This window comes from Hemiscyllium ocellatum, chromosome 17 (genome assembly GCF_020745735.1).
Source record: "Hemiscyllium ocellatum isolate sHemOce1 chromosome 17, sHemOce1.pat.X.cur, whole genome shotgun sequence".
Classification (NCBI taxonomy): domain Eukaryota; kingdom Metazoa; phylum Chordata; class Chondrichthyes; order Orectolobiformes; family Hemiscylliidae; genus Hemiscyllium; species Hemiscyllium ocellatum.
In genome coordinates, this window is record NC_083417.1 from 29,686,729 (window position 1) to 29,713,614 (window position 26,886).

Here is a 26,886-nt window from a genome sequence, read left to right on the forward strand (position 1 = left end):
CAGCCTATTCTGTGTTTCCGTATAGCTGAAACTCCTCCAACCCTGGCAACATCCTTGTAAATCTTCTGTGAACCCTTTCAAGTTTCACAACATCCTTCCTATAGCAGGGAGACCAGTATTCCAAAAATGACCTAACTAATTTCCTGTACAGCCACAAAATGACCTCTGTCCTTTGATTTTATGTATCATAACTGGGCTCCAGACCCCAAGTGAATGGTGGAATGTGTATGTGCGTTCGGGGGGTGTGGGTTGTGGTGGCAGGCGGGGGTTATCGGCAGCATGTGCTGATGATTCCAAGCAGGCTCTCTCCTCATAATATTGGGTCCTTCCATCAGGCACTAAGAGTCTTCGAATAAGGGATCCTCAGTTAGATCTAGCAAAAATAACACACAGGTTTACTTGGACTGCTCCCTATATTGCACATCCACTACTGGATTAATTGGCAGCAGGTTGAGGGAGAGGAGTTGTACAGAATCCAACTTCGTCCAATATAATTTGTTTCACTCCTCAGTTTACAAGATGGATGAAAGCTTCATATTTATCATATTATAAAATAATCCCACACTACATCTTTACCAATAAGTTTTAAGTCAGACAATGTATTAGAATTTTTCAGCCACCCCTTCGTTCTGAGAGTTTGGGGCTGTAGTAAATATGCAAAACACTCCAACAATCACACAATAACAGCCCAAAGTTTTCTCTGGTCTATGTAACATTTTATGGTATAAGGTACGTAATAAGCTATTTCCCGGATGGCAATGAAAATATTTAGAATATAATGGTATCGCAGGTGAGGGAAATAGTTAAAATTGATTATACTGGGTAAATTTATTTTGAAGGGATTTGATTTTCATGTGTGACCTGCTCTAAACCTGAATTTACCTATCTGCCATAGGCCTTGACCATTTCAGTATTTCACCGTCTAGCTTCATGTCAGAACAATGTGACCTAACTCCATGAGGCTGAATTTTTTTTTTCTTTGTTCTTTCACATGATGTAGTTGTCACTAGTATATCCTTGAACTGAGCAGCCTCCTGGAAAAAGCTAAGGTTGCTGTTCTCCTACTTCCTCAGTAGAGGGGACAACTAGTGATGGTTTAATTTGAGGGTCCGCATGCTTTAGGTGAGGTGCAGGTTAAGGAGAATCCCTCATGATAACTTCAGCCAGTGCAGGCATTGAACCCATGATGTATCATGAACCAATCAAACTTTAGCAAGATTAGTATCAGGGAGTTAAATCAGATTAAGGAAATAGTAATAAGTTAAAATTAAAAGTGCTTTACTGCACTAAGCATTTTTAACCAAAGAAATTTTAAATACAATTTTAGTGATAGTTGTGTTTGATGTAATAGCAATTTGAGAGATGTAGTTTTATGTTTATCTAGCTTAAAAAGTAAATATTAATTTAGCCAATTGAGCTAACTGACGCCGCTTGTTAGACCATTTCAGAGGGGCACCAAAGAGTCAGCAACATAGCCGTGAGTCTGGGTCACATGTAGGCTAGACCAGTTAAGCATCAGAGGTCTCCTGAATTCTCCAGTCACTTTTAGTTTGTTGATACGGTCCTCGTTATTTTTAGCTCTGGAAAATCATTTACAGCAGTATCAAATTAACTGTTACCTGTTGCTTTTTAGTTAATTTGGTTCTGTACAATTTTCGAAATGCAAATTAACTCAATGTTGTTTATATATGATCATTCATTACGAAGTTCATCTGCCCAGCAGAGCAAAATACTGAAAGGATCATTGATAATCCTGCGACATATTAACACACACACTGAGTGGGGTGTACAGTATTCATTCGCCTGGTAGGACACAGCGATCTGCATGTGAACCCTGCCTTGTTGGCTGTGAACTCGACCAGAGAGAAGCCAAATTGTAATGAGAGTTAGGGGTTTCCACTTCAGGGTTGCTGACGCACTGCGAGAGCACGGTGAGGAAATACTGCACGCAACGTGCGATGTTCTAACAATAATACTTACATCAGTAACGCTGAAGTGCAAACATTTAGTTGAAGGTATCTGCTGCAATGTTGACATGCATTTGTAAAACAATTCCTTCATGAAATTTTGTACTATATGTAAAATACTAACATATTGTTGAACTACTTCCATTACAAGTCAGGTAAATGTCTACAGGACGATGTCACGCTGGAAAGGGCAATTCAGATTTGCGGAAAGTTTTTAAAAAATGTTTAAATAGCATTGGAAATTCATTTGTTACCAGTAACTGACTGACATTGTTTTTGATGAGAACTTTGTCACAGATTTTGAGAGACATTTTATGCTCTTTGACCTGTGATGTTATTCCTATGTTTGTGCAATGTGAAATCCTGGTCTGGTCCATTTCACTGAAGGAATTGTCCAGAATTCAGGCCGTCAGTCTCCAGTTCAGGGATGCACCTGTTCTGGGGGGTGGGAGATCAGCCTGAGCCAGGCTCCTCCCCTCATTACAGACACTGTCCCTAATTGGATTGACGGGAGGTCTATGTTAATGAAGGTTAGCCCCACACGCCGCTCCCCTTCGTGCACCTGACTCTCCGATATTTTCCACAAGTGGGGTTAGGTTTCCTGTTCCACTTGTTCTCCCACTGGTCTTCTATGTCACTTTTATTCCCTCCATCTGGAAAGCTCAGCTAACGGATTTCAGATTCCAAAGAGCTGGAGACTGAATGCTGTCTTTGCAGGAAGAAAAGCAGCAGTTATGCCCCGTTCTTTCCTCATTAAGAAGCATTGCAGCACCAAAAAGCCCAACTACAGCCAGCTGGAAATTCAGAATGGTAATGAAGTTTTGAAACGCTTTAAACAATTGCTTTTGTTTGATTGAGCAAGCTTTTAGAGTTTGTTGCCGTGTAATTGACTAGTAACTTGCACGAATTAGTTCTGTTGAAATTGCCTTTTTGTTTATTTTTAAGAAAGGCTTGTAAATAATTGTAGTGCCTGATATTTATCTGAACTGTCACGGTGTGACCATGTGAATGACAAGCTTCTGCATTTTCCTTCCCCCGTTAAAACCGAAGAAAAGTTTTGTATTCAGTGAAGCTGTTCAGCAAATAGAGTTTGTAGAAGCGCGGCTTGTACAATAAAGAGAATCCCAGCAGGTGCACAGCCTCACACGAGGTTTGCATTCTTATTCACATGCTGGCTCCTCCAGTCCAGGAGTTGTATTGTCTTCAAATAGGCAGCGCGCTTGTTTAGGCTATTCTACTAAGTATTTTGTCCTCCCTACTGACTGTGTGGCATGAGCTGATATTTTAATAAAACTACATTTTTTCTGAAGTAGTTTATTTTTAAACACTTGTTTCCTGTTCCAAGCCAGACTTCCTCTTTTAACTTGGGAACCACCAAGGGATGCTTTACTCGTTGAGAGTGATTTATGTGAAACGAGTAATTAACTGTTATATATCTTTAAAAAATTATACAAGGTCAATTTTCATTATCTGGAAGACATTGCTTTTCAGATAAAATATTTCTTTAACTTTAGCAGTTAAAGGATCATGTTAAACTTAGAGAAATTAGCTGTGTGATATACATTATCAATGCATTCCCCAATATGATGTAGGGAAATAATCCAGTGAGGAATTGACAGATCTGTTCCTTCACATAAATGAAAGCTTGGATCACAGCAACTTTCAATGTAATCACTTTAATTATACACTACTTAAACTAAATTCAAAAATGCTCCATTTTACATGAGAAAGTGAGGACTGCATATGCTGGAGATTAGAGTCCAAATGTGGTGTGGTGCTGGAAAAACACAGTAGGTCAGGCAGCATCTGAGGAGCAGGAGAATTGATGTTTTGGGCATAAGCCCTTCATCAGGAATCTGAAATTGGCTTATGCCCAAAACATTGATTCTCCTGCTCCTCAGATGCTGCCTGACCTGCTGTACTTTTGCAGCACCACACTCTCAACCCCCATCATTCTACTTGAGGCACAGTTAACAGACATTGTATGCTTTAATTTTTGCTTATTAAAACACATAAGTTTTGTTTTGAAACAAAAAAAATTAAATTAAATGAGTGAGATAATTATCAGATTTTGTTTGGTATTTTTTCCAATTCTCCATATTCAAGTTTTCTCCTACCCAGTGTGATTTGTTTTCTTTGAAGGATCCTTTTAGAAATAGCACCCTCCCAACTACTTCCCCAGAAATATATTTTCAGTGCAGATGACTACATACCCTCTCAAATTATATCTCAATCATTCTAAAGAAAAATTTAACTTGCTGAAATTGGACATACCATCATAATTCCACCTCTAAGATTTCTGGAATGTGCAAAGTGCAAATCAATACTGTGCACAATATCCACCCCAGTTCTGTATTGGTTTATTTTGAGGCCTGTATAGTCATTAACCTTGCATGATAGAAAAAGATTTTCCACAATTTTTTTGCTGATGTTGCACTGCAAGCTATAGCAGGTCTTTCTTCCCTTTTAAAGACACAATCTATTTTCTACAAAACCGTTTTCCTTTTTGATTCAAAACTAGCACTTTGCATAGCTGCAAGATCAATAACATATCGTTTCTAATTTAAAGAACTCCATCTTATGTTTATATATAACAATGTAACTTTCTGAATTGTTAAAACAGATACCATTATGGTTGTGAGCAATCTGAACTATAACCAATGTATACATGTGTAAGCTCAACAAAACAAAAAAGGTATTAAGTGGGGTTTTTAATCAGAGAAAAAACAAATAAGTTTAACCCAATAAACAGAAACATTCTCCTGCATAATATTTTCTTGTAGGACTGGTGAAATGACAGATCTGAAAATTCAATTTGTGTAAGTTAAGAAATGTTTGCTTTTATTTAACTGGGATTTAATTTGTGATATGCAGTTAGAATATTGTAAACGAACAAAACTGTTTAGAGGTGAATCTTCAATAAATAGCACTTCTAGAAATATTAGGTTAAAAGTGACTTGCATGATTTGAGGTTTTGTTTTGCTTTCTTTTCAGCACCCGCCTTTTCACCCTATTTGTATAAGGGTTTGGCATTTCCACTGATGCCACAGGTCGAAGTGCTCACTCCCATCATTTGTGACCCACCGAAACTGTGGGACAGAGCTCCTATCAGTCTCCGGGTGTGTCTGCCCCCTCCTCCAGATGCCAATGTTGGAACAGAAACTCCATTCAGTAGCCAACCAAGCCTGGAGATCAGTGTTAAGGAATGCACGGCTGTCAGAGGCAGCAGCACCCCACTAAGAGATACAGTGAATGACCTTAACCTGTCCCTTTCTAAAAAAGCCAAAAGAAGAATCACAAACAATGGTGCTTTAAAAGGAGACAGCAACTCTGAGGAAAAAATCCTTGAAGTTGAAAGCACTGCTGAAGCAATCCAGGAGAAATTTGAGTGTTTTCACTGTCGCAAGGTGTACAATACTTTATCTGGGCTATCTAAACACAGACAGCTTCATTGTGAATCACAGACTAGAAAATACTTTAACTGCAAGTATTGTGATAAGGAATATGTCAGCCTGGGTGCATTGAAGATGCACATAAGGACACACACACTGCCCTGTGTCTGTAAAATCTGTGGTAAAGCCTTCTCAAGACCATGGCTGTTACAGGGACACATCAGAACACATACAGGTAAGTACAAATAAAACCCTAAGATTAAGAAAATGTGATAAGTAACCTTCTTTCCACTACTGATCATTGTTCCATGTTCTACTTCTAGAAAATTAATGCGTGAATGAGGATGATGACCGGATTGGACTCAGCTACAATGTGCTCTTTTATTCCCTTTCCTAATATGTAGTGCATGTTGGCAGACAATACTACATAAGCTCATATGTAGGTAGAAGTGCCACTTTGACAGGGACTGAAGGTAACCAGTACAGGTGGATGGGGGCAACTTGTGTATTCATGGATGTTTCTTAATTGAGCAAAGTGAAGGTTGTCTCATAACTATTAATTATCATCTTTAAAGCAATGGTCCTGGAAGAATTTTACATTAATGTGAACGAAGTTCTCAATTTTAGATGTCTTATCAGAGAATGTCATACACACAGTGTAAACTGAGTGCTTTCCTACATTAGGAGAACTGACCTGTTGTTTTCAATTCCTAGCTAAAGGTTAAGTCAAATGCAGACTTTGGCATTCAACATCAATTTCCTGAGATAGAAGTAGAAATCTAGAATGCCCTTCCATTAATGTTTCAAATATCCAAAAATTGCAATAAAGAAATAAACCAATAAGGAACACAATTATGTTTTGTCTTTTCCATCTTTGAAAAGCATGGAACTGTTATAGTTTGGAATGATGGGTTGGAATGAGGAAAGACTATAATTCATCCTATAGCATATTGTGTGGAAACTCAATCCAAGAATAATTCTGTTGAAGATTGTTCAGACAGTCAGCCACCTCTGAATAGTGCTCAGTCTTTGCCTAGTTCACTATACAGGTATTGATTTGTCTCTTAAACCATCCCAAACAAAGCTCGAATATCCTAACTTGAGGTCTTCTCTAGGAACTTGGCAGCTTGTTAAATAACTGGACTAAATCCACAAACTGAATCTCTGCGCGCATACCAAACAAAAGGGTGAGATCAAAGCCCTAATTGCTAGCAGGACAGCACAAACTTTGTTGAGGTGGCATTTACAAAGTCAGCCCAGTAGCTAAGCTTTTAAACCAACCTATTCTGATATGTTGAGACATTTTCAGCACAGGTAGTACTTGAACATGGAGATTCTGACCCAGAGCCAGGGACACTACCACTGTCATAAGAACCTTGGAGTTACACTGCATGCTCATTATAACTTGCAGTCAGCAGTTGGTTGAATATTAAAGGTGCAGGAATCTTTCAGTATTAGTTTAAATGGTCAATATAAATTTTCATTGTTCCAATTAAGCAGTGAATTAAATTTCCCCCATTTGGGGGAATCCCAAAATGCGTGGCATGAATGATGATATGGCAATCAGGTACATTTTAAAAACTGAGTATCAAATAATTTAAAGTGAACTAATAACACAACTGTACAAAAGTGAACTACTCATAAGACTTTATTCTAGTTTGAGTTTTAAATAATTCAGCTAAACCAGCTTCTGAAACAACATTAGTGCAGAAATGAAGTGCACAGAATGAGGGTGCAATTATTTCCTTTAAATATTTCCCAACTTAAGATTTAGTTAGGAGCTCCTTGTTACCAGAGGATAGGAATTTAAGAAGGACATATTCATAGAATCCCTACAGTGGGGAAAAACTCCTTTCAGTCCACACCAAACTTTCCACCTAAACCCAAGCCCCCTCCCTACAACCTCCATGTTTACCATCAATAACCCACTTAGCCTACACATCTCTCAACACTACAGGCAATTTAACACGGCCAATTGACCTAACCTGCATACAGTCATACAGTCATAGAGATGTACAGCACGGAAACAGACCCTTCAGTCCAATTCGTCCATGCCAACCAGATATCCCAACTCAATCTAGTCCCACCTGCCAGCGCCTGGCCCATATCCCTCGAAACCCTTATTAATATACCCATTGGAAATCCAAGCAGACATGAGAATAGGCAACTGTGTGGAGTTTGCACAATGCTGGAATCAAACCTGGGTTCCTGACACTGAGGCAGCAGTGGTAACCACTGAGTCGCTGTGCTGCCCATTCATTCCTAAAGTGGTTATGAACTGGAATAAGTAAAGTTCTGGATGCAAGTGTTTTTCCTTCATTTCTATTTATTAATTATTTATTTATCACTTGTACCAAAGTACAGTGAAAAGCTTTGTTTACAAGCAGTAAAGGTAGATTTTGGGAAACAAGGATGTACAGATCAAAAGATTTAGATGGAAGCATACAGAAAACATCAGTGTACAAGAGAGATGAACAATACCGACACCAGCATTATTTGAGGCTAGAGAGTCCATTCAATAGTTTTAACAATGGCTGTGAAGAAGCTGTCCCTGAACCTATTGGTGCGTGTCTTCAGGCTTCTGTATCTTCTGCCTGATGGAAGAGATTGTAGGAGAGCATTTGAAGCTGGTGGCGTGGAGATGAGAAAATCCTTTTTGCTTGTAAAGTAGATGAAGTGGCAATTTAGTATCCTGTCTTTACTTACTTTAATTACTTAAAATAAATTTATGCATCCTCTTTTTATTGAGTGATTGTGGCATCTTCATACTCTGCTCCGTTTTTATTCTTGTTCCATTGCAGGGGAGAAACCTTTTGCCTGTCCCCATTGTAGCAGGGCTTTTGCAGATCGCTCAAACCTCCGAGCCCACCTGCAGACACACTCTGATGTGAAGAGATACCAGTGCAAGAGCTGCTCAAAGACCTTCTCCAGAATGTCTCTTCTTTCCAAACATGAAGAGGCTGGTTGCTGTCTTACATCTTGACAAAGATTTTTGATTCTTCGATCAAAAAGACAACCTATTTTGTAACAAGCTGAAGGCATAACTATTATGTTGTGGCTGTGTTTTTAGCATTAAAAGAATGAAAATTCATATGACATACTTACTGGCTCGCCAAGGCTCAAAATAGTTCATGCTGACTCAAGCTTGGAGTTGGCATTTTGCACTAGTATAAATCTGAACTAAGTTAGTTGTGATAAAATTTTCTTGTCAACTGTGCTAAAATATAACTTGGTTATATTGGATATTTCATAGTAACCCAATATTAAAAGCAAATACATGTACTCAGTGAAAGTTTGAAATGTGCTTTCCCACTCTTTCTTAGATAAAGATGACATGCAAAATTGAAAAGGTAAACTTGAAAGGCGAATATGATTTCTGTAAAATTGAAATGATACTGAAAGGAATGTGTGGTCTAGGCAGGAGAATAAAGCATTATTCTTTCAAATTTTGTCAATAGTCATGAGGATTGCCCCACCCTTTTCTCTTGGCCGCCCCCGAAGTCTGTGGAAAAAGAAAATGGGCTGAAGGTGTTTCATTCCTCCTGCCAGCCCAATTCAAATGTTTGTGCCACTCCTCAATAATTCCTCCATTGTCAATAAACATGAAAATGTTTAGTCAAAACTGGGAATTGAATTCAATTTCTGATTATTGCAAGTTCTTTTTAAAATCTATGGAACAGATATCAAACTTGCTTTCAAAACTTGCCTTTTTTTTTGTCTCCCTGCATTCCAATCTCTGCTGCTTCCAATTTTCGTGTTTTTTGAGTTAACAAACTGTTTATACTGCAGGTGGGATAGTTTTTTATGGTTTTTTTCTTTCACCTTTAGGGGAGTAAAGATGAACATGTAAAGACATATTAATTGTACCTCTAGTGCAACCAAGGTGCTGGTTCCATTATCCATGCCCAGTATCATGAGTTAACTTAGCAAGTTTTGAGAGGATTGGTGGCTCAGGTTGAGGTTCTGGATGTAGGTTTGCTCACTGAGCTGGAAGGTTCATTTTCAGAAGTTTCATCGCCATACTAGGTAACATCTTCAGTGAGCCTCCAAACAAAGCACTTCTGATGATTCCTGCATTCCATTTATATGTTTGGGTTGGTGATGTCATTTTCAGTTCTTCTTTTCTCAAGGGTTGGTAAATGGTGTCTAACTTAATGTGTTTCTTGATTGAGTTCTGGTTGGAATGCCATGCTTCTAGGAATTCTCGTGCGTGTCTCTGTTTGGCTTGTCCTAGGATGGATATAGATATGCTTGTGAACATCCACTTGCCACAATACGAGATGACCCTCTCACTAGTATCCTTAGTCACAGATGAGGAAGGACACCACTTTGACTGGGATAACACATCCATCCTAGGACAAGCCAAACAGAGAATTTCTAGAAGCATTGAGTTCCAGTTGGAATGCTATCAACAAACACATTGAGTTAGACCCCATCTACCACCCCTTGAGAAAAAGAACAGGAAATGACATCACCAACCCAAACATATAAATGGAAAGTAGAAATCACCAACAGCGCTTGGTCCGAAGGCTCACTGAAGATGTCACCTAGTATGGTAACAAAACATCTGCTAATGAACCTTCCGGTTCAGCGAGCAGACGTACATTCAATATAACGTTCCTAAAGTACAAGAAGTGATTTCTAGTCTTTAGTTTCATATGATGGTATTAATTAACAAGCTTCGGAATGTGGGAATATAACTGGAATCAAACTTATAGGCTTGGGCACTCTTTGTTCATGTAATTATAATGACTGCAACTTTGCAGTTCAGATCCTATTTTCAATTATGCCACAACAATTAATTGTGCAACCATCATAATTTATAAGAAATTGATTTATTCCCATGTGAGACAAATACTTAGTGACTCAGAGACCATCAGTGTAGGATTCCAGAACTTGTGAATATTTTGAATTTCATCAGTTTGTTTATTTGAAAATAACAAATATTATACAAGTCAGGTAAATATAATGGCAGTTGTCTGTTTATTTTTCTTGAATGCTGTTGGTATCAATTTGTTCTTGCAGGTTTGATGAAAGCCTCAAATTCGCTGCTTATGTAACTTTTAAAGTATGCTAACAAACTGAAACATTAATATTATAATGAGTTATTAAGATGCCTCATTAAACTGGGGTAGCTTGTCAACCTTATTTTCCCATAAAAATGTTTATCCAGTGACTAATCTCCATGAACCTACACAAAAAGGAACTAAATGAAAGATTCTGGACAATCCAAGATGGAAGATGGGAAAAATTTCTGGCTGTAACAGGCTGCTCCTTTTTTGACGTATTTTAGGTGTTGGAGGTTTTTTCCTCCAATTCCAGGAGCAGCATTTACTGTTTTATATGCTGTTGCATTGTTTTGGAACTTTTGGAGAAAAAAAATGTCAAAACAACAGCACTTTTAAAAGGGAGAGGAACAGACAAAGGAAGCACTGTTGTGATGTCCATGCAGGAGAGAGAGAAAGAAACCCACATTGCTAACTGACAGAGCAGTGCACCTGCACAGTTACTGCCTTTGCTGTTTGAACTCATGTATTGCTGGGCATCAGAGTGTGTCTGGGAAAATTAACAAACAGTGAAGTTCACAACTGATTTTGGGGGAACCTATTTGGGAGAGGTCACAGCACAGAAACAGATAAGTGAACGTTTTAAGTGTGGCCTTACAGTAAGTCGGCAGTAGTGAGTAGAGTGGGTTCTTTCTCGATTAAATGTTTTACTGAGATATGTTTCTTGATTAAACTTAAAATTTAAGCCATAAGTATTAATTTAACTGGAGCAGTGTTTCGTAGAGGAATAAGTCAGTGCTATTTTCTGGGTCTGTAGACCCAAAAAAAGCAAAAATGGCTTTTAATAGTGATATGCTCTACTTGTCGAATGTGGGAGTGCAGGGAGAGTTTAAGGGTTACTATGAATTTTATCTGCAATAAATGCCATTGTTTGTGAACCCTATCAGATTGAATGGATTGATTGGAGAGGCAGTTAGAGGCAATGAGGAATTTACAAGAACAAGGGGATGTGATGGATGGCAGTTATAGGAATGGGAAAAAATTGCAGATAGTCACATTAGATGGGTTAACTCCAGGAAAGGTAAGAGAGGCAGGCAGGTAGTAGTGCAGGAGTCTTCTATGGCTATCCCCATTTCAAACAAGTATGCAGTTTTGGAAAATGTAGTGAGTGGTGGATTCTCAGGGGAATGTAGCATGAACAGCCAAGTTTCTGGTACTGAGACTGGCTCTAATGCAATGAGGGGTACATTGTGTTCCAACTGATCGATTGTGTTACGGGACTCTTTAGTTCGAGGTATAGACAAATGTTTCTGTGGTTAGTAGTGAAAAATCAGAATGGTTTCCCTGGTGCTATGATCAAGGATGTCTCAGCGGGTGCAGAATATTCTCAAGGGGGAGAGGGTCCAGTGAGAGGTCATTGTCCACATTGGAACCAACAATATAGGAAGGGAAAAGGTTGAGATTCTGAAGGGAGATTAGAGAGTTAGGCAGGAATTTAAAAAGGTCTTCAAGAGTAATAATATCTGGATTACTCCCGGTGCTGCAAACTAGTGAGGGCTGGAATAGGAGGATAAAGCAAATGAATGTGTAGCTGTGGGGTATGGGAGAAGGATTCACATTTTTGGATCATTGGAAACTGTGGGGTAGAAGTGACCTGTACAAGAAGGACAGATTGCACCTGAATTGGAAGGGTACTAATACATAGGTAGGTAGATTTGCTAAAGCTACTGGAGAGGATTTAAACTAGTAAGGTGGGACACAGGGAGGTAGTGTGGAAAGAGATCAATGTGAGACTGGTACAGTTGAGAAAAGAAGTAAGTCAAGCAGTCAGGGCAGGTAGAGGCAAAGCAGAAAACAAGGTAGGACTGATAAATTAAACTGCATTTATTTTGATGTAAGAGGCCTAATAGGGAAGGCAGATGAACTCAGGGCATGGTTAGGAACATGGGACTGGGATATCATAGTAATTACAGAAACATGGTTCAGGGATGGACAGAACTGACAGCTTATTGTTCCAGGATACAAATGCTACAGAAAAGGAGGCGAGAGGAAGGGGAGTGGAGTGTTTGATAAGGGATAACATCATAGCTGTACCGAAGGAGGATATTTCCTGAAATACATCCAGGAAAGTCATTCGGGTGGAACTGAGAAATAAGAAAGGGATGATCACCTTATTGGGACTGTATTATAGACCCCCTAATTGTTAGAGGGAAATTGAGAAACAAACTTATAAGGAGATCTGTAAGAATAATAGGGTGGTTACCGTAAGGGATTTTAACTTTTCAAACGTAGACTAGGACTGCCATAGTGTTAAAGGTTTAGATGGTGAGGAATTTGTTAAGTGTGTACAAGAAAATTTTCTGATTCAGTATGTGGATGTACCTACTAGAGAAGGTGCAAAACTTGACCTACTCTTGGGAAATAAGGCAGGACAGGTGACTGAGGTGTCAGTAGGGGAGCACTTTGGGGCTAGCGACCATAATTCTGAGTTTTAAACTAGTGATGGAAAAGGATAGACCAGTTCTAAATTGGAGAAAGACCAATTTTGATGGGAACAGGCAAGAACTTTCAAAAGCAGACTGGGGGCAGATGTTCAGACGTAAAGGGACGGCTGGAAAATGGGAAGCCTTCAGAAATTAGATAATGGGAGTCCAGAGAAAGTATTCCTATTAGATTGAAAAGAAATTCTGGTACATATAGGGAATGCTGGATGACTAAAGAAATTGAGGGTTTGGTTAAGAAAAAGAAGGAAGCATATGTCAGGTATAGACATAATAGATTGAGTGAATCCTTAGAGTATAAAGACAGTAAGAGTATATTTAGGAGGGAAATCAGGAGGGCAAAAAGGGGACAGAGGAAAGGAGAGTCCAAAGGGTTCTTACAAGTACATTAAGGACAAAAGGGTAGCCGGGGAGAGAATAGGGCCCCTCAAATATAGCAAGCTGGCCTTTGTGTGGAGATGGGGGAGATATTAAATGAGTACTTTGCTTCAGTATTTACTGTGGAGAAGGACATGGAAGATACAGAATGTAGGGAAATAGATGGTGACATCTTGAAAAATGTCAATATTACACAGTAGGAAGTGCTGGACATCTTGAAACATATAAAAGTGGATAAATTGCCAGGACCAGATTAGGTGGATCCTAGAACTCTGGGAAGCTAGAGAAGTGATTTCTGGGTCTCTTACTGAGAGATTTGTATCATCAATAGTCACAGGTGTGGTGCCGGATGAGTGGAGGTTGCCTAAGCAGTGCCACTGTTTAAGAAGGGTAATAAGGACAAGCCAGGGAACTATAGACAGTGAGCCTGACCTCGGTGGTGGGCAAGTTGTTGGAGGGAATCCTGAGGGACAGGATGTACATGTATTTGGAAAGGCAAGGACTGATTTGGGATAGTCAACGTGTCTTTGTGCGTGGGAAATAATGTCTTAGTAACTTGATTGAATTTGTTGAAGTAACAAAGAGCATTGATGAGGGCAGAGTGGTAGATATGATCTATATGAACTTCAGTAAGGCATTCAACAAGGTTCCACATGGGAGACTGGTGAGCTAGGTTAGATCTCATGGAATACAGGGGGAACTAGCCATTTGGATACAGAATTGGGGCTGTTTTTCAGACTGGAGGCCTGTGACCAGTGGAGTGCCACAAGGATCTATGCTGGATCCACTACTTTTCATCATTTATATAAATGATTTGGATGCGAGCATAAGAGGTATGGGTAGTAAGTTTACAGATGACACCAAAATTGGAGATGTAGTGGACAGCAAAGAAGGTTACAACAGGAACTTGATCAGATGGGTCAATGGGCTGAGAAGTGGCAGATGGAGTTTAATTTAGATAAATGCGAGGTGCTGTATTTTGGGAAAGCAAATCTTAGCTGGACTTAAACGCTTAATGATAAGGCCCTGGGGAGTGTTGCTGAACAAAGAGACCTTGGAGTGTATGTTCATAGCTCCTTGAAAGTGGAGTCACAGGTAGATAGGATAGTGAAGAAGGCATTTGGTATGCTTTTCTTTATTGGTCAGAGTATTGAGTACAGGAGTTGGGAGGTCATGTTGCAGCCGTACAGGACATTGGTTAGGTCACTTTTGGAATATTGCATGTAATTCTGGTCTCCTGCCTATCGGAAAGATGTTGTGAAACTTGAAAAGGTTCAGAAAAGATTACAAGGATGTTGCCAGGGTTGGAGGATTTGAGCTATAGAGAGTGGCTGAACAAGCTGGGGCTGTTTTCCCTGGAGCGTCAGAGGCTGAGGGGTTACTTTATAGAGGTTTATAAAATCATGAGGGGCATGGATAGGATAACAAACAAAGTCCTTTCTCTGGGGAGTGGGAGTCCAGAACTGGAGGGCATAGGTTTAGGGTGAGAGGGGAAAGATATGAAAGAGACCTCAGGGACAACATTTTCACTCAGAGGGTGGGGGTGTATGGAATGAGCCGCCAGAGGAAGTTGTAGAGGCTAGTACAATTGCAATATTTAAAACACATTAGGATAGGTATATGAACAGGAAGGGTTTGGATGGATATGGGCCAGCTGCTGGCAGGTGGGACTAGATTGGGTTGGGATATCTGGTCGGCATGGATGGGTTGGACCAAAGGACCTGCTTCTATGCTGTACAGCTCTATGGCTCTATTAACATGGCTGCTTTTGGTGCGTGGCCCTGAAGTATGCAAATCACTTTGTGCCCTGTATTCTGTCTTCTAATTAGAGTTCTAACTTGGTCTTTTTTGATATGAATGACCTAGAGACTCGTACCATATAAATGTTGGAATTGTCCCAATCCCTGACCAATGGGAGCTGGTATAAAGGTAGTGGCTGCTATATTGTTGAGTTAAGATATGTGTATATGTACCTGCAGGGATACAGCTGAACCACTTGAACATGGCTGATGCCCTTTTCTTTAGAAGAACACTATATGAACTTTTCATTAAAAAAACATGGAATTGGTTTCTCCAGAGGTGAAGTAGTTACCATTTCTCTTTTTCCAATGAGATGGCAGTTAGGCAGCAGATGTCTTCTATCAGATGAGTTGTCCCTCCTATTAAATGTACATAGTCTGTTGGGTTCTCTGTTATAGGCCCTGAAAATCTTCGGCTGTGATCAAAGGAAGATGGCTGGCATTTTGCCCTTTTGTTGTACTATTTGGAGTGTGTGGGTTAGTGAGAGAGGAGATTACTTCCATTAGCCAGGAGGCATTCACCTGACTCTTACCACCCCCACGCAGGTTACTGCTGGAAATCCTCCCCCCCTCTAGGATTCCAGCCTGGTGTTGATGATACAAGCATCCCCTCGTACTCTTGTGAAATAGTTTGTATCTTTAGTCCCCTTTTGTATATAAGGAGTCTTAATAAAAGAAAGGCCTAATCTTTGAGTTACAAATTCCTGCCTTGGCCCACCTGCCCTCTGCTTCTCACTCCATTCTCTCCAGGAGACTGATGTACCTTATCTCATTGGGCGTACTTGACTCTGACCTTGGCTGTTAAGGGAAGTAGGATTCCCAGCATACATTGTTCTGTGCTCTGCACCATCTGAATAACTGGACCTGTAAGAGGTAAACAGAGGCTACTTCATTTTCAGGACCAAAGAAGAACTCTCAGTAAAGCAGGGCAAGTAGTATATCCATATTCTGGCTTATGTCCCGGTTATCCTTATAGTTGGCCTGCTAGCCTGTTCCAGAGGATAGTTAAAAGTCAACCACATTGTGGGTCTGCAGTCACATGTATACCAGACCAGGTAAGGATGTCAGATTTTGTTCCCGAGATGACATTTCTGAACCAGATGGGTTTTTGAGGAATGGCTATGTGATCACCAATATGCTAGCTTTTAATTCCAGGTTTTTTTTTAATCAAATTTCATGATCTGCCAAGATAGGATTTGAATTAATGTTCCTAAGAATTAGCTTGGGGCTGCTGAATTAGTAGTAACATTACTGATATGTCATTGCCTCCTCTTTCTAACAATAAAAAAAGTCCTTCCTCAATATATTGTGTTAATGGCAGTGAAAAGTAAAATCCAGTCAACAAAGGAAAAAATAGTTTTGTTTTAAATACCTCTGTCACCAGAATTCTGCTTTCTTCCTCAAGTCCCTGATTTTTTGGTTCCTGTAGAACTGTACAGAGCTGAGTATCCAGCAATTTGGCCCAACTGGGAAGTCTTCATGAATGAGATGTTGTTTAATGATCAGCATCACGCTGAATAAGATTCTATTCTCAAGTCAAGATCCAGTCTGCTCTCTTCAGGCTCTGATCACTTATGTAACACACGTGTATATTCATGTCATTGAGGCCCGTAACGAAGAATGGCTCAGCATGCTGAACATAATACAATGGAAACAGATTCTGTTAAAGAAGGGAAGGGGAGGCGCATGATGTGCATTGACTTTAATTAATTCTTAAAAACCCTCAAAGCTATTACTCAACTATCAGTGGTGACACTAAGATCATTATGCTCTTAACTACAATGTTTCACTTGCCAATTGGAACTATAAGGTCAAAATACAAGCTTTATGTTGGTTGGAGTTTGTTGAGTGGTGTAGTGACCATATTGACCATGGACTTTCAAGCAAACTGTCCACACTGTGGTGTATTTTCATCTCCGAATTTTTCTCTTAAGCAAGCTGCACAGTATCTCTGAAGCCCAACAACATCAATGTTATCAAACAGGCTAAACAGCCAACTAATTTTGCTGTCTCTCCACAGATGCTGCCAGATTTTCCAGCGATTTCTGTTTTTGTTTCTGATTTCCAGCATCCACAGACTTTTTTTAAAGTAGGATTTATATTGAATACTAATCACATGCAACAAACCAAAAATAACAAACTGATTTTGTTGTATAGTTTTTATGATTTTATATAAATTAAAATAAAATATTGTAGCATATAAAGTCAGAGATGTAAGACGTGGAAACAGACCTTTTGGTTCAACTCGTCCATGCCAACCACAGATATCCCAATGCAATCTACTCCCACCTGCCAGCAGCTAGCCCATATCCCTCCAAACCCTTCCTGTTCATATAGCCATCCAGATGCCTTTTAAATGTTGCAATTGTACTAGCCTCCATCACACCCTCTGACAGCCCATTCCACACACACCACCTTCTGCGTGAAATCTGAAACATTTAAAAAGTTCTTCAAAGATTCATAAATTTCAATCTTCAAGTGGAGAAATTTGACATTTTGCAAATTTAAATTAGTTGTTTAGGTCAAAGACCGTAATTACATGCCATTACAAAGCCATTTGCGTCTGATTCAATATGGTGCAATGTTTTTACAGTTTATTTACAGTGAGATCAATGAGGGTTCCCATTGAAACAGTGACACCTGATTTTCCTCTGCAAACATATCAACAGTGTTCCATATTCAGGAGCAGAAAATCACTAGCAATAGCCTCTGGACTTTGCATTTATCTTGCATTCACAAATTTCAGAAGTGGTGTCAGTTTCTTAGTAGTTATGCAGAATATGGATAATTTTGCGATCATTACTACCATCCAAACAGTTGGTAAGGGTGTTGTGATAAGAGGTTACCCTTGCTACCTCTCTCTAAAGCATTGCTTCCCAAAGTTTCCTATTGAATGAGGTTAATGAGAGTATTTCAATTTCTCTGGGAATTCAAACACGTGTTCCTGACATGAAAGGCAGGGTTTGTGCTGTGTGTTGAAGGGATTGGCATGTCATGAATGAACTTTCTGTCCATAACTAAGGACCTATACTGATAAACTGACTGTAAATTCGAACTTTAACAGTTTCCTTCAGGATTTCCTCCCATTATTTCAATTAAGTTGTGGCATGAAATCCTTCCCTTTTTGATGTGGTGAGATTAATGGCAAATGAAATTACTTAATTGGACATGAGCAAAAATATAACATTCTTGACGTCAAGAAAACTTCACCCAATTTTGTCCTCAACCTTAAATAGCCAGTTCAGAATCTCACCCTGAGTGGCTATAAGCTCATTTGCATCTCATTAATATCCCAAACTGTCTTATTAATGTCACACCTCCAATTCCTACTCTCTATCAATGACCTAGATGTACACAAATGCGATGGTGAAACAAAGTGGGTACCTGGTGACTTGTCTCTTCAGTGTCCATTAGGGATAGTCAACATGACTTTGTGCATGGGAAATCATGTCTCACAAACTTGATTGAGTTTTTTGAAGAAGTAACAAAGAGGATTGATGAGGGTAAAGTGGTGGACGTGGCCTATATGTAAGGCTATCGACAAGGTTTCCCATGGGACACTGATTAGCAAAGTTAGATTTCATGGAATACAGGAAGAACTAGCCATTTGGATACAGAACTGGCTCAAAGGTAGAAGAGTGTGGTGGTGGAGGGTTGTTTTTCAGATTGTACACCTGTGACCAGTGGAGTGCTAAAAAGATCGGTGCTGGGTCCACTACTTTTCGTCATTTATATAAATTATTTGAATGGGAGCATAAGAAGTATAGTTAGCAAGTTTGCAGATAACACCAAAATTGGAGGTGAAATGGACAATGAAGGTTTCTTGGATTACAATGGGATCTTGATCAGATGGCCAGTGGGCTGAGAAGTGCCAGATGGAGTTTAATTTAGATAAATGCAAGGTGCTGCATTTTGGGAAAGCAAATCTTAGCAGGTCTTATACACTTAATGGTAAGGTCCTGGGGAATGTTACTGAACAAAGAGACCTTGGTGTTCAGGTTCATACCTCCTTGAGTTGCAGGTAGATAAGATAGTGAAGAAAGCATTTGGTATGCTTTCCTTTATTGATCAGAGTATTGAATACAGGGGTTTGGAGGTCATGTCATGGTTGTACAGGACATTGGTTAGGCCACTTTGGAATATTGCGTACAATTCTGGTCTCCTTCCTATCGGAAGGATGTTGTGAAACTTGAAAGGGTTCAGAAAAGAATTACAAGCATGTAACCAGGGTTGGAGGATTTGAGCTATAAGGACAGGCCGAATAGGCTGGGCCTGTTTTCCCTGGGTCCGTCGAAGGCTGAGGGGTGACCTTATAGAGGTTTATAAAATCATGAGTGCATGGATAGGATAAACAGACAAAGACTTTTCCCTGGGGTGTGGGAGTCCAGAACTGGAGGGTATAGGTTTAGCATGAGAGGGGAAAAATATAAAAGAGACCTAAGAGACAACTTGTTTTCACGCAGAGGGTGGTACGTGTATGGAATGAGCTGCCAGAGGATGTGGTGGGGGCTGGTACAATTGCAACACTTAAAAGGCATCTGGATGGTTATATGAATGGGAAAGGTTTGATAGGATATGGGTCAAGTGCTGGCAGGTGGGACTAGATTAGTTTGGGATATCTGATCGGCAAGTTTGAGTTAGATCGAAGCGTCTGTTTCTGTGCTGTACATTTCTATGAGTCTATGATCCTATGACTCATGGAATGCCTGTGCCAGACATCTAACTTCTCTTCATGTGGAGCCATTTCTTCTTTATGAGGTACTTCCGTAGTCATTGGACACACTCTTTTGACTTTTCATCCATGAAAATTAGCATTTGCAAAGACCTCACAATCTCCTCATATCTGCTTTTGAACTAAACTAGCTACCACTTTAGATCTTTAACTTGGAGCTGAGGGAAAAATGGAACTTGCATGCTTCTACCAGGATTCCTGATGAAGAGCTTATGCTTGAAACATCGATTCTCCTGCTCCTTGGATGCTGCCTGATCGGCTGTGTTTTTCCAGCACCATATTTTTTGACTCCAGTCACTCGATACTTAGGTATAGCCAGTCATCTCATATATTCATTTAAAACATTTTGCGCTGATGTGGTATCACGCATTTTGTAGGTCTTAGTTTGCTTTTTAGTGCATAATGTTTGTAGCTTTGGCTTACAGACTGGCCAAACACAGGTTGGCTGCTTTAGTGCAATAATGCTCACTACAAACGTACAGGCAGCCAGTGACAGTGGACAACACTGAAGAGTAAATATATCAGTCAGAGATGGTCCTATCATTGTTTTGCATCATGCTTTGTCAATATCATAGGTGCAGTATGTGCCAGCAACTTAGACAGCAAATGCAAACACTGCACATACTTGAAGGATGTGAATTTTTAATGGGGTCAGGGTTGACTACAATCGGTCAGGAGTTACTGCATTGGTAATTCAAAGGGGACATCCGGTTACAATCCAGGGAGTTGGCCCAGGTCAATCAGGAACTCGGACCAATTTGAGTCCAGGGTCCTATGCCCTTCGAGTCTGGAGATTGGGTCATGTTCTGTTTTCCAAGCCCAGTGCCAGCAGTCATGAAGTATCAGTTGGAGTGCTGCTGAGATGTTGGTGCAGACCTCAAAGGCTGATGTATTATCAGAGTCACAGAAACAGCAGCTTGAAGGGAAATATGAAGAATGGGTGAGTCCTGCAAGTCAGCCACACAAACATAAAGCTGGAACCTTGCCATATCAAATCGAAAATCAACTCTGCAATAACTTAAAATTTTGATTTTGAAACTTTGCTCAGGGCAATTGCAGGAATTGTGCCTCCACTGATTAAGCAATGCCACCCATCCGCTTTCAATTTTCACTTCATCTGGAGGTTAGTAACTGTCAAAGATTGTAAAGAACAATTTATAGCCCCATCCAATCATACGCATTAGATAATGATGCTTATTTAGTGAGCTGGTCTAGCCAAATGCCCTCCTTCTGCAGCATAACATATCTGTGATTCTGATTACATTGTGCACACTAATGACCTCATTGCCATGTAACCTCAACAAGCCTGACTTTAATAAGGAAATTAAAAGCAGAACCTAAACTTCCATTTCACAATGACATTCCACACCAAATACTGGAAGACAATGCAATGCAGCTGCCATGCCTTCACACTGCAAGGACACAGCCTGTGATGTGAGATGGGTGGGGGTCTTCATGGTGGCTTACTAATGGAAATCCATTCCCAATAGTGTCTAGATATTTTGTCCACCATGCAACTGAATAAGGTGAATTAGCCCAAGGCTCCTTATTGAGGCATTACAATTAGCCTCTTAGGAAACTTCTATGTCACTCTGTGTGAGGGAATCACAGTTAGCTTGACGGTTAAGGATGTGAGAACTTGTGTTCCTTCAATAATATTGCAACATCTCTTTGACTTTCCCTTCTTGAGTAGGATTAGAAAAAGCCACTAAAAACGGTCCCATGTAACCAGGATGGAGTATAAGAAAAGATTAAAGTAGTTTAGAGTTTAGAAGACTAAAGAGGGCCATAGTAAGGCAACTTAAGTATTAAACAGTAGAAAACTAAAAACACAATTGCTGGGTAAGTTAGGTCAGTATATCAACAGGACAGAAATTTAAATCATGAAGGTTACAACTTTTTTTGTTAAGAATGAACTTCTGTAAAATCTGTGACATTTCCAATTAGATACAATTTGTTTGTTGCTAGTTGTTGATTAACATCCATATTTGTGTCTCTGCTGACATAAGGAAAATTAACTGATATTAGATGAAAGAAGCATGGACAAGATAGCAGCAATCTATAGTGACTGAGTATATTCCATTATTAGGGCTTTAGTATGTTTCATTTGTGCTACAAATTAAGATTGAAAAAATGCATCCTACAATTTCAAGAAATTTTAAACTTAATAGATCATGTAAGTATATCCAGCAAAAATGAGCTATTACTTCAGCACAAGTGAATTCAGGTTTCACTGGGAATTTTACTCAAATGCATTGAGCACTGGTAATTGTTACATTCTAACTGCACAATTCTTTTATCCACTTATTCTTTTACTAATGAATGACATATCACCTGATAATAAGATAAATACGATGGTGATGAGTCTGCAGACTACAGACAGGAGGTGGAAGACCTGGAAAAATGGTGCACTGAGAACAACCTAGCTCTCAATGCCAGCAAAACCAAGGAACCCATTATTGACTTTCGGTGGGATGTTACTCATGCCACCCCGACACACTAACAGCACACAGGTGGAACGAATGGAGTGTGTCAAGCTACTGGGAGTGGTCATGCACAAGTTTTCTTGGACTTTTCATTTGGACACACTGGTTAGAGAGGCCAAACAACGTCTCTTCTTCCTCAGGCAGCTGAGGAAATTCGGCACGACTGTGAATACCTTTGCCAACTTTTATAGGTGCGCCAGAGAGCATTCTGTCTGGATGTATCACTACCTGGTATGGCAACTGTACAATTCAAGATTGGAGACAGTTACAGAGGGTGGTGAACTCGGCCCGGACAATCACAAAGGCCAACATTCCATCTATAGAATTCATCCACCAGGCCCACTGTCAAGGAAAGGCCACCAGCATTCTCCAAGACCATCCCACTCTGGCAATATTTTTCTACAAACTCTACCATCAGGGAGAAGGTACAGAAGCTTAAACACACGCACCAGCTGGTTCCATAATAGTTTCTACCCTACTGTTGTTAGAATACTGAATGGACTCACAGCCTGTACCTGTGTTTTTATTTTTGCCATTGCTTACCTATTATTTACTATCTATGCTACTTTACTCTGTGATCTGCCTGTATTGCTCGCAAGACAAGGCTTGTCACTGTGCCTCGGTTCACGTGACAATAAATTCAATTCAGAAGTAATACATTTGCAAAGATTATGCAAATATCACGGACAAAGGTTGAGATTCCAATAATATTTCAATGAATGAATAGGAGTTTGAGTTAAAAGAATGTTAAAACTGAAGAAGAATACAGTTGTTTATTAATTTCTATGTAATGCATCTGCTTTATAAAAATCCCTTCAGATTCCTGGTGCACTGACTTCCAAATCTAGCTTTGTTCTGTTGAGTCAAGCAAAATGGTGGATATTCAATTATTAAATTCGCTGTAAAGTCCAGGAAAGTAGCAGGAGAACCCACAGAAGGAAATAACCATAATCTGGCCACTAATGGTTGACAATTATGAATAACAAGCTAATGCTGTACCTTTACAATAAAGGTTACCTCAACATTTTACCCTTTCAAAATTATATTTAAATTGCAAATCTCAAGTTTAGCCTTTCAATGAACGTACATATTTCTTGAAAGCTCGAACATTCTGCCACACAACCTAGTAAATTTTTAAACAAACAACTACGCCAACATATAAGTACCACCTTAAGATTAAAGACTTGGTCAATTTTATGAATTACTATTATCGATAAATAATCTAGGCATACTCAACCAGAGTCTGAGAGAAGGTTTCAAGGGTTGTAACAATTCAATTCATTACAGATATAGCAGCAATTACACTCAAATCAGCGTAGCCCCCGGGGCCAATGGGATACATGAGGTCACGACAGCAACTGGAAGATATTGGCAGCAACAGTGTGACCTGTGAAAATGTGAGCTGTTCTGAACTGGTGCATCCGAGTAAAAAAACACATCTGGCAACAGACAGTAACATGTAGGGATGTTTCTAACAGTTCATCTGGTATAGTCAGACTCTGACTTCAAGACAAGCTACAGGCATTTGACCGGGTTGAGTGGCTGTATCTCTTATATACCTGGAGCAGTTTGGCCTGGGTGAAGTGTTTATTCGATGGGTAAGGGTCCTTTATAGTGATCCTCTGGCAGCGGTTCTCACCAACGGTATAAGGTCTGATCATTTTAACATTGGTAGGGACAGTTGGCAAGACTGTCCCCTCTCACCTTTGCTCTTCATTTTGGTGACTGAGCCGCTAGCAGAGGCCATTCATGGGGACCTTAATATAGCTGCCCCAAAGGTAGGGTCGAAGGTGCATAAGATCACATTATATGCGGACGATGTTCTCATTTTCCTTTCGAACCCAGCAGTTTTGGCGCCCTGTTTGGTACAATGAGTTACTTCATTTGGCTTTTTCTCAGGTTAGAAGATCAATTTTTCAAAATCGGAGGCTATGCCTATGGGGAAGGCTCTTGGGGAATACCGGACGTTGAAGGTGGGTTCCCCTTTAAGTGGACACAGTGAGGCTTTCTTTATGTGGGCCTTTCTGTTACCCCTAGTTTTGATCAGTTGCTCAAGACTAATTTTGTTCATTTGGTTGAGTTGCTCTTATTAAAATGAATGTTCTTCCTTGCTTATTATACCCTCTGCGGATCCTTCCCTTGCTTTTTCCTCACGTCTCCCATTGGCCCCGGGGGCTATGCTGATTTGAGTGTAATTGCTGCTATATCTGTAATTAATTGAATTGTTATAGCCCTTGAAACCTTCTCTCAGACTCTGGTTGAGTACGCCTAGATTATTTATCGATAATAGTAATTCATAGGAACGTTTTGGAAATTAAATGGCTGATTTAATTTTTTTATTTGGTGGCATAAGCGGGCGCTTATCAAGCTTATTAAATTGCAAATGCTCCAGGGGTTGGAAGGAGTGGATCTCCCGGCTGTCAGAAGGTATCAATTGAACTCCCTTTTATCTTTTGTGAGTGATTGGGCCTGTGAGGACTTGCGTCAATATGGTTAGGCGTTGAGACCTCCCAGGCAAAGTGTTCTCTTATTAGCCTGTTGTTTCTGACAAAATGAGGGTAGTTGCGGAATATTGTCACAATCCAATAATTATTAATACTGTACAAGAGTGAAGGGCAATGAGACAGATGGAAGGTAATATATGTAAAACATCTTACATTCTCGCATAGTTGGTATGCCAGGTTTCTGGCCAGAGACGATGGATACTGGGTTTAAGTCCAGGGTCAATAGGAGAGTCTCTTGTTTGGGTGACCTGTTTGAAGATGAAACGTTAAATATCATTTGATCAAGTAACTCAGAAATATGGATTATCAAGTAGGAACCTCTTCCATTTTTTTCAGATCAGAAGTTTTAAATGAAAAGAGACCATGCTTTTGACTGAGGGCTATAGATCTGATTCGGAAAAGAGGGTGCTTCAGTCTAAGAGCACTCTTTCAGTGAGTACTCTCTATCATTTGTTGGGGGGAGGTTCCTCAGGCCACCTCAAGCAATTACGGGAGGTCAGGGAGAGAGAGTTAGGGGTGGAGATCACTCTGGAAGCTTGGGAAGACATTTGTGAGAATGCGAGGAGGGTTTCAATATATAATAGGACCCATGCTATGCAGTTAAAGATTCTTCATAGAGCTCATCTGGCCCCAGATTGTCTTGTGAAATTTAAGTAGGGTGCGTCCTCAATGTGCCCCAAATGTAAAATAAATATGGGTACCCTCACTTATGTTTATGGTCCTGCCACAGGCTCCTTACATACTGGAGTGCTGTGGCAGGAGTAATAGAGGGGGGCTTGGGGGCCGAAGCCAAGGTGGACCCGGTCTCTTTGCTCCTGGGTTTGTTGAATTTATCTCCCTTTGATGTACATGGGAAAAAGCTTTTGAGCATCCTCACTTTTTGTGCAAGAAAAAACATTCTGATGTGCTGGGTGTCTGAAACCCCCCTGGTCTGTCGGGGTGGCGTAAGTTAATTATGGAACACATTCCTCTGGACTTTCCTACAAACATGGTGCACCGGAAAACGGACAATTTTTATAAGACATGGCAAAACTGAGGCAGATAAAAAAGCAAAACCTACAGTTCAATTAGCTTAATGTGCATAAGGAATTTGTTAGAAGCTATTGTTAAAGACACTATGGCAGGTCACTTGGAAAGGTTCAAGGTAAGCTGATGAAGAAAACATTGTTTTGTGAAAGCAAAATCATGTTCAACTAATTTATTGGAGTTCTTTGAGGAAGTAACCTATACAATGGATTAAGGAACCTGGTAGATGTACTGAAAGATTTCTAGAAAGCACTTGAAAAGATACTACGTTAAAGATTATTGTGGAAAATAAAACTAATAGTGTAGGGGTTAACATATTGGCATTGATAGAAAACTGGCTGGCTAACAGGAAACAGAATAGACATAAATTGAACTTTTTTCTGGTTAGCAAGATATAATGAGAGGTCTGCCACAGGGATCAGTGAAGGTGCTTCAACTTCTTGCAACTTCAGTAAATGACTTGGATGAATGGTTAAAGTTATGGTTGCTAAATTTATTGATAACAAAAGGATAGGCAGAAATGAAAGCTGTGAAGAGGACCTAAGGAGGCAACAGAGGGATACCGATTATTTAAATGAGGGGGAAAAAGATCTGGTAGACTAAGTTTAGTGTAGGAAAATGTGCAGTTGTCCATTTTGGCAGGAAGAATGAAAATGAAGTACATTCTCTAAATGGGGTGAGGTTGCACAGTTCCGAGATGCAATTGGATCTCAGTGTTGCTGCATGAACTGCCAAAGATTAGTTTTCAGGTACAGCAAGTAACTGAGAAATCTAATAGAATGATATCATTTATTGTGGAGAAAATTGAATAAAAATGTAAGGAGGGTATGCTTCAACTATACAGAGTTAAAAATCACACAACACCAGGTTACAGTATGAATCTATGTGAGACTCTGTTAACTCACCTTTTAGATTAGAATCAGTCTAAACATTATGGCACAGACAGGGAGCACAGAGTGCTAACACTTCAACATCTTAATATCTTATCTGGCTGACACCAGTTGTTACAGTTAACCTGAGAATGTAACTTTTAAAAAATGTTTTGTGATTTACATATTAGATTTGATGATGATTAGATTCCCCACAGTGTGGATA

At 39.8% G+C, this 26,886-nt stretch overlaps 1 protein-coding gene across 1 annotated transcript; it reads left to right on the forward strand.

The window, feature by feature from the left end:
• Positions 1–2,632: 2,632 nt before the first annotated feature.
• On the forward strand, positions 2,633–8,367 carry snai3 (snail family zinc finger 3). The gene is made up of 3 exons (XM_060837641.1): positions 2,633–2,777; positions 4,962–5,594; positions 8,161–8,367. The coding sequence occupies exons 1-3, from the start codon at positions 2,702–2,704 to the stop codon at positions 8,340–8,342; spliced, it is 891 nt and encodes a 296-aa protein (XP_060693624.1). The 5' UTR covers positions 2,633–2,701; the 3' UTR covers positions 8,343–8,367.
• Positions 8,368–26,886: the final 18,519 nt, after the last annotated feature.